Source organism: Esox lucius, chromosome 20, assembly GCF_011004845.1.
Source record: "Esox lucius isolate fEsoLuc1 chromosome 20, fEsoLuc1.pri, whole genome shotgun sequence".
In the NCBI taxonomy this organism is placed as follows: Eukaryota; Metazoa; Chordata; class Actinopteri; order Esociformes; family Esocidae; genus Esox; species Esox lucius.
Genome location: NC_047588.1, coordinates 40,101,877 through 40,111,095, shown reverse-complemented (window position 1 = coordinate 40,111,095; position 9,219 = coordinate 40,101,877). Strand labels below are relative to the sequence as shown.

General features: G+C 43.6%; 1 protein-coding gene across 1 annotated transcript; it reads right to left on the bottom strand.

Moving 5' to 3' along the window:
• Window positions 1–529: 529 nt before the first annotated feature.
• On the bottom strand, window positions 530–6,707 carry nup35 (nucleoporin 35). Its single transcript, XM_010899342.4, has 9 exons — window positions 6,574–6,707; window positions 5,676–5,831; window positions 4,584–4,711; window positions 3,936–3,993; window positions 3,698–3,839; window positions 3,282–3,351; window positions 3,071–3,199; window positions 2,599–2,754; window positions 530–1,471 (listed from the first exon to the last, which is right to left on the bottom strand). Exons 1-9 carry the CDS (start codon window positions 6,584–6,586, stop codon window positions 1,394–1,396), a joined length of 930 nt encoding a protein of 309 aa, XP_010897644.1. The 5' UTR covers window positions 6,587–6,707; the 3' UTR covers window positions 530–1,393.
• Window positions 6,708–9,219: the final 2,512 nt, after the last annotated feature.

The following is a 9,219-nucleotide window of genomic DNA, read 5'->3' as shown; positions in this document are numbered from 1 at the left end:
GGGCGCCGTTACAACTTCAGTGGCACCACACATCTTGTTTAGAGGTCCTCTAAGCCATGAACTGGGTGGGAAGTGAGCGAGCAATGTGAACCAGCTGGAGTCCACGTCCCCTTCTTACGGCTGACTTGAATACAAATGTCACGCGTTTACAGCGAGGGAAACACTGCACAACGCCAATGCCAGAGTAAAGAGCGTTTTTATGGCACATCCGCAAATGGAGCAGGCACTCTTTACTCGTCACTTAAAATAAATAGCGAGTGTGATTTTAATGCTTGTGCAGCTTGGAACCCAATGTGATTTTAATGCTTGTGCAGCTTGGAACCCAATGTGACTTTAATGCTTGTGCAGCTTAGAACCCAATGTGATTTTAACGCTTGTACAGCTTGGAACCCAATGTGATTTTAAAGCTTGTACAGCTTGGAACCCAATGTGATTTTAATGCTGCCTGGGTCTAAAACCCAAAACGCAACTGGTATTCAACTGACAAGCTTTATTTAACAAGAAGAGTAAGTACATGAAAGCCGAGAAACGGACAAAACACAAATACAGCACATTTTAAATAGATTTTTAAAAGATGAAAAAGAAAATACATTTTGATACGCTAACAGCCTTGCGATCATGTTCTTTGTATAAACATTTCCTACAGAGTATACAAAAGGTATTTCAACAACTCTTAAAAAAATCGTATCCTCTCAAAAAAGAAACTCAAAACACAAAGTCGACCTTGCGCCATTTCAATGCATCAAGGCCCAAGTTGTCCACGTATCCTGATTTAGAGCTGACAGAGGAGGGCCCGGGTTTGGTTACTGTACTGCAGAGAGGCCGTGTCTGAATCCAAATGGCGTCCTAATCCCTAAAGAGTGAGCCCACTTTGACCGCACTGATGGGCCCCTGTCAAAGGGCTCTACATACAGAAAAGGGTGCGTTTCGGGACACAATGTGCACACTTCATTTCACACCCTAAACATATCATGTCCAAGCTCCCTACGCATTTCCCCCGAACACGACAACCGCTGCGACTTGGGAAATCCAGCGTGGGCCTGGTGGGCTGGTGTCCTTTGTCCATTCAGCACTGATTTCAACGCGGAAACACGTCATTCGATGCCAACACTGTACAGTACCCGGTCCAGGCAAGCCCCCGGTCACTCAACCGCCAGAGAAAGTGCATAGTCGTCATGGGAACAGCTTGCCTCTAAAATCAGTCACACTGCACGCTTCCCAAATGGGACCCTATTACCCCATGTAGTGCATTTGATCAAAAGTACTTCAGCTGAGGGATTAGGGTGCCATTTGTTAGTCAACCGCTGACTCTGTAATATGGTGATGACAGAAGGCTGGTCATCTCTCAGTGTAATCAGCGAAGCATTCATCAGGCGGGCCCATTCCTCAGATATCACCAACCGAACATATACTCCATTGCCTTGGAAACCAAACTGTCGTCCTTCCGGGGGGTTTGTCTGTCGGCCACCACCTGAAAGCAAACGTAAAACAGTTGGTGAATCAGCTCATGTTTCTTGTAGGACCCAACTTATAATTAAACATTTTCAAAGCATGAAATGCGCAGTTAAGTGAAAGACAACCCATCTGTGCACGTTTTTTTGTGGGTATTTTGAGAATATTCCAATGAATGGGGCTGCAAAATGTCAAATTTGACTTTGAGAGAGATTTAAAAAAGGGTAACTAACCCCCCCCCCCCAATTTATACTTGCTTTAGAGACCGGTCAGCACCGTCCTGTCACCCTAAACCGGCTAACGCTATACCGGTCAGCACCGTCCCGTCACCCTAAACCTGCTAACGCTATACCGGTTTACCTAAACTTTACCATTCTTCAAGCAGAAGGATATTATGCTAGCAGTGCTAACTCAGATTTTATTTTTCAACCATCTCTCGAAAATCTCTAACATTTCTAGAAACCGTTGTAGCCAAATGTATTTATATCCTTGTTAATGATCTCCTTTGCCTGAATTATCTATCCACCTAACAAAATCTTTGACATTGAGGATATAGAAGCAACAATGTACTTTGTCATTTAGGATCTGGTCCTACAGGTCCCTTTGCTTTGCTCTAGTGGACAAACTGCCCTGCAGGGCCTCTTCTAGCGCCTGGGAACAGATGTTTGCTACCCCCTAGTGTCCTATACGATGTACTGCTCTTGCACTGTCCATCACCACCAACTTCAAGCACTTTTTTTCAAAGCTACTTCCCTGCAATTCAACACATTTAAGAACACCGACGACAAATCGTTAATTGAACACGAGGTTTAACCTGACTTTTACTCAACAACTCGGGGGCGTGGCCACATCAGGCCACCCGGGAGTAATTAGCATGAAGGACATTTTGCTCCCAAAGGATTTTTTTTCACAGTAACGTCCTTTACATTTCCTTCAGGCATTTGTTAGGATTCCCACACTGCACCACATACTGATATGTTTCCACAGGGACAACAGAAGTATTGCCAGAACAGGGTTTACATTGTTCTATACGTGGTTATGAACACGACGTGACAATAAAGGCATTTCGATGACATGAACAGTGGCTTCTGTTGAAGCCCCACAACTCATTTCAAAGAATTGAATAGTGAACAGTCCAGTTCCTACCTGGTAGTCATTGCTGGAGGCCTTGTATGCAGCACTGAGGGGCCTCATGGAGGAGCGCGGTGTGGACCCCTGATGGCTGGGGGTCCCGTTCCTCACAGGGGGAGTGAAGACTGGACCAGAGGACACTGGGCCTCGGTCGGAGCTCTCCATCACATTCTGAGACAGATGGACAGAGAAAGAGAGGGGGGCGGGCAGGGGGAGCTTCTGCTTAAGTAGGAAAAACACCACAAACCACAAAATCCCAAAGAATCCCTTGAAGTAGTTTGTCTGTACAAGTCATCTACCACAACAAGCAACTTCACAGTAATTGCGTATGTACAAATGTAACATATTTAGCTGGAATATATAAAGAAATGTGAAATGTACATAGTCCTAAGAAAACCCTTCTGTTCATAATTCCTATTTACTTTTCAGTTAAAAACATTCACGAAAGGAGTACAACCCAGTCACCGATTTACACAGAGCGACTTACCTTATCAATGCATGGTTTAACACCAATCATTATAGCCTCGCCGAAAACCTTCCCGTCTTTGCTTAGTGCTTTTCTCGCTTGGAGTTTAGACTGATACTGAATATGCATCCAGTTGCCAGTGTTGGACATCTAGTTGGAACAAAACAGATGAAAACCCAGGAAGACACAAAGAAACACTCACTGGCGTTTTGCAGGAGGCCAACATTCTTACCACGTGTTTCAGGATGTTTCCGTACTGGGCAAACTGGAGCAGAATATATGACGCAGAGGCCGGAGGGAACCTACATAACAAACAGTATCATTCACTAGGCAAAGGGACCTATGAAGCGTAACACTAAGGCACAGATCACACACAGGACACTTCATTTTCATGAGTGCCTGAGGCACATTTATCCACACTGACAAAGAGGTTCAGCTGCAGAACATTCTGACAAACAGCTTTTATTGGAAAGACACAGTCAAGTCTCTAAAAGTTTGCACTCTGCATCACTGTTCGTTTGCACCACTGAAGCACTTTGATGGTTGGAATGAACACACCCCGCATGCGCACGTGCGGTCGGTTGATTGGTTCCGGGCTCGGCACAGAGCAGCTCCAACGTCACAGCAGTCACTGCTAGACAAACATACCCAAACACAGTGACCCACGTATCGTCCAGATGGTCCTCAGAAGACAGGGTCTCTCCCTGGGTGAAGAACGGGTCCACCTGGGCAGGAGACATGACCGACTTGGCTGGATGGCCGATGCCGGCAGGACTGAATAGACTGGAGGCTGACGAGAGGAAAACATTAGCAAACGCCCGAATTCCCTCCCGGAGGAAATCTGAGACAAACCAGTAGAGGCACGTTTAAAGGAAAGAAGCCTCACCTGTTCCTGGTGTGACTGCCATGTAACCTGACAGGGGGGTTTGAGTCAATGAAAAGGGCTGAGGAGAAAACAACAGTTACTCCTAATACTGGTATTCACACACACACACACACACACACACACACACTTTTTTATTATTGAAAAACATACTTAGGGATAGTCAAATGTAAGTACTCTTCAAATCATTCCGAGTTATGGAAGCAAAACCTGCCCATCCAAAATATCGAAAGCATCGTTTTCGAACATGTTCATAGTGTTTATCTGCCACAACATGGTATCAATTAGAGCCCAGATCTACACACCCAGGCCTATAATCAAAGTCTTACATTGAGGTGTGTCATGAGTGCAAAGCAAGATCCCTGCATGAAATATCATCAGTCAGCCTCACATCAGACCAGGCAGTCAGGTTTGCAAGGCAGAGGGTTTGAGATGTCTTCTTGACAGTAAGGCCAGATGGGGAGGACATCAGTCAATGGTCCGTCAAACCCACACAAAGGTGCATTTGCAACACATGCAGGTCACGTACCTCTAGCGGCTAGCCACAGGATGCAATGCCCTGTTGTTAACCGAAGCATTGTTATTCTGGATGGGGGGGCAGGTCTGCTCAGAGGCCAGGTGGGAGACGTAGTCCACTATGATAACACTAACCTGTTTGTGTGCACCCAGAGGTGAAAGGCCAATCGCCGGGCTGGAGAGGTCATCATAGATGCTCCTAACAGGAGGGGCGCCGCTCTTGTCTTTTGGCGTGGGAACAACCGGCTGGGGAGGAGAGTTACCTGACGGGGGGGGTCGGAGAGGTCAGTGGAGAGCACTGGGGTCGTAATGAAGGAACCGAATAACGTCAAGTCACACATCCAATGACTCTTCATTATAGACATGTATACGCATGTCCTTCATTTCTGTTCTAGTAGGCTGTCATTGGAATGTTGATGGTTAACGCGCGTGTCTGTAAGGAGCGAACGCAGAGACATTTTAATTTAATAGCTAGCGTGATCCTTGAGATAACACCCCTGTGTCATGGGAAGAGCCCCAGGTCGATTCTACAGGACGGGTTCGGTTTTCCTTAGGTCAGCTAACCAACCCCCACTATTTGAGTTTTAGGATATAACCAGAGAAAGTGTTTGAAGAAGTTCTCTTGCATTTACCTTTCCAGCTGTCTGCATCTTCAATCTCTGGAGAACTTTCTCTCTTTGATATCTGCACTGTAATACTTTCTTTGTATTAAAATAATTTGTTACATTAATTCATTGACCATTTGGAATGAATCTGAAATGAGTCCCTATCCAGTTCCACCAATAACAACACACGAGTGTCAGTTGATCGTGTGAGATCAGCAGGGGTTTTAAACCAAGTTAGGTGCATCACACTGTCAGGGCTTTACACTGCAGCCATTTAACAGGCGTGTGTTCATTCTGGCATGGTAAATACATGAGAGAAAACATAAGGACCAGGACTGTAGCTCTACCAGCTCAAGTATTTCTCATTGTGCACCTTGATTGGTTTGTGTGTGATTTCAAGTATACAACTTGTTGAGCATAGATCATAGACATGAGGAGTCATCTTAAAATGACTTGCCTCTCTGGACATTACCATGTTTATTATTCGATATGAACGATTGTAAAGTAATGAAGTATTTTTATAATATAACCTCTCTGATAAAGAAAGGCTGAGCAAAACAAAATCTTTTTCCAGTTTATTTTCAGTTTCACATTAGGCCCAAGCAAACATGCCAGACCATACCTGCTTGAAGTGGTGACCTCATTTCCATAACACCAAATGATCTAGGCTGGGGTGTGACAGGTGCTGGCAGATCCCCCATCAGAAACCCGGGCAGGAACTGGGCACCCGGGCCAGGCTTTGGTGATGTAGGGGAACCCAAAGTCATTGGTTCTGTGCCTGGACATAATTGACAACGTTAGTGAATTGAATGAATAATGTATAAACATTGTGTTAGTACATAGGTACAATGTGTATAACTAGCTAGTTAGATACTTTGGCCGAACTCTGTATACACGACCTTAAAATCAATGTCAGGCTAACACAGATGGCTACTGTAGCTATTTGGATAGTGTAGTCAACTTCAGTTAGTAGTGAACTAATGTACTTTTACCGAACTTGTATAACTGTGCTTTACTCACCAGTCACGAACTAGTACTACAGTAGTTAGTCGATTAGCAATAAACACCGCATTGGTTTCGCAAACAACTGATGACAGTGGTCAACTAGCTAGATAGTCGGTTATAGTATGTTAGCTAGCCTATAGTCACCAAATTGTTATACCTAATCAAGGGTTTCGAGTGATCTAGCCAGTAGGTTAGCTTAGCTAGCAAAGTAAATCATATTTCGTAGTAATACTGTACTGGGGACCAAATCTGCATATTAGATTCTAAAGTTGAAAACAAAACGCAAACACCGAAACGGTTGATTACCAAACGTACTGTGAATTATTCCCTTTTCTCTCAAGCCGCTACTGCATATAGTAGTACATTGAACTAGCTCGCTAACTCATGTGGCAATGCTAACCACAGTAGTTCGTAATGTTAGCTAGTTAGTTATCATATTGCTACCAATATATTATAGTCTCCGTTTAGGTGTCTAACGTTGAGAAAAAAGGATTACTAAGATTTACTGTACCCACCTTGGAATTCCATTAGGGACCACCGATTGTACCAAGCCTTGTTTCGTAGCACAGCAAAAAATCCAGGCTAGCCAGACACACACACACCAGTCGGGTGGAAGACCCACCTTAAATTTTGAAATGGTCGCAAATCGCGCGTTAATTCGGCGACACCCGTATTCACGTACGCGGGCCTAGTGTTTTGTGTAATGACAGGACGGCTGAAATCGAACAAAGAATATGCTGTATTGTTTGACGCTATTCCATCTGGAACACTCATGTTGTTTAAAGGCTTACCTAGGCCATTTAGTTTTAAGTAACCTTCTATTTTTCCAGTTGACAATAATAATCGATTGATCGCACCTTATTTCAAAAGGGAAAACGTTTATATTCCCTATGTTACTGCCTGTTGGAATGTGTTTATTACTGGTGTGTGTTGGAAATACTTGTTAACAAGATCAAAGAAGTGTCCTTCAAAATTGTACATAGTTTTTACCCTGCAAGTCATTATCTGATTTCTTTTTAAAACGACATTAACTCTAATTGTGCCTTCTGTGATATTGTTTTCTTTATCACCATAGACATTACTGTGTACACCTTAAAAAATATTCGTAAAGGGTAGGCGAGCAATGCATTCTGAAGGAAGTCATCCAATCAAAGTGCACCACACAATGGCACCACTGAGTGTTTCACAAATGTGTGGGGAGAAGACATCTATATAAATATAAAAATAGATTTATGAGTAGCAGATGCATTGATCTATTAACTAGGAGCTAGCACATTTTATAACGTTTAAAGATAATGCATTAAAGCAAGTGCGCACTACTAGTCAACTTAAATGAGCCAGAACAAGATTCACATACAAAGCTACAGGTTGGACCCAGGGGAAACGTGGATATGATTCATGGGGCCCATGGCTTGGCAGGGCCCACTGATCATAATAAAGTCAATGTCATTTATAAGTAAGGGGGCCCAGGCATATATCTTTATAGGGGCCCGGGATTCCTAGCCATGGCCCTGGTTGGACCACTGACGGTCAGACAGAGAGAGTCTCATGAATACGTTTGGGTTCACAGCAGGGTTTGTGGAACAAAACTAGTGTGGTAAGGATGGCGGAAGTGGTAAATGATTGGGGACATCATCATAAATAAGCCCTGTTTGTTATGACTTATCCCAGTGGACATGTTTATTATGACAAATTGGGAAAATTACCACAGCTATTTCACTTTTTTAGTTTATGCTTAAGTAGTTATGTGAACAATTAAGCATGGAAATGGCAAAATCTCAATTGACTGACTGAACTATAAAAAACATTAAATCGTTATTACGTTTTTATTTAATATGCAATGGGATTTGTCTCAGTGCCCATTTATAACATTGTATTACTTTGTGTGACAGGGGATTAGGGCCCGTTTGAATAATATGCTGAGTTATCCTAGTATCCAGGAATGCTCCCTATAATTTCTCTGGTGTCCTGTTAAATCTTAGGACCTGCGCCCCTGGACCACGCATCAGGACTACCTGGCTTTACAACTCCTGGTTGTCCCTGTCCAAGTCCACCTGGTTGTGTTGCAGATGTAGTTTCTGCATGACTCTTGCTTTCACTGCCCACCTGGTTGTGTTGCAGATGTAGTTTCTGCATGACTCTGGCTTTCACTGCCCACCTGGTTGTGTTGCAGATGTAGTTTCTGCATGACTCTTGCTTTCACTGCCCACCTGGTTGTGTTGCAGATGTAGTTTCTGCATGACTCTGGCTTTCACTGCCCACCTGGTTGTGTTGCAGATGTAGTTTCTGCATGACTCTTGCTTTCACTGCCCACCTGGTTGTGTTGCAGATGTAGTTTCTGCATGACTCTTGCTTTCACTGCCCACCTGGTTGTCCCTGTCCAAGTCCACCCGGGTTATGCATGCAGCTGCTGGATTCTGGCTTAAGACACAACCCAGTTGAATTTTTAGACTTGTGGGTGTTATGAATGTGCAAATACATTGATGTATTTTTGACAGCCAGAAGATAATTGACCCCCCCCCCCCCCCCCATGTATCTACTTCCTAAAATGACTTGCTCCTTGGGGTTTAAGCCTGGGTATTTATATTAGCATGCTGTGGCAACTGCTGAAGTAAAAAGGGTTTTATAAAATACATTTCTTTGGTTGACTGGTAGATTAGTCAGTTGACAGTAACCTGCCCTTTTTTTCAACATAGCTTGAAGCATTTCCGCATCAGGCTACATCACTAGCATAGCTTGTAGACATCATTTTACAGTGTAGGTTGTATCTATGGCTTTAAAACTGCAGTAGAAATGCCATATTAGAATTTCATCATACTGCAGTTATACTGCACCCTAGCTGCAGTTAAGACTGGATCTTGCTGAGTAGCGCTAACTGCGGCTCCGACGTCCCAAACATTTGAGTTTTATGAAATTTGGCAGATTTCAGCTGCAAACAACAGTTCTTGTTTAATTTAAATGTCATTCCCTGAATACTTTCCACTCACCAACTTCAGCTGCAGTTACACTAACATGAAAAGGAAAAGGTCTTACTTTGGACACAGTATTTGCAACACCTAGGCTTATACCTCACTCTAACTGCATTTAAGCCTCAAAATGGTGTGCCTGAAACACTACCAGCTGCATGTTGCAGGACAGAAATATACATATTTCTCAGCTTC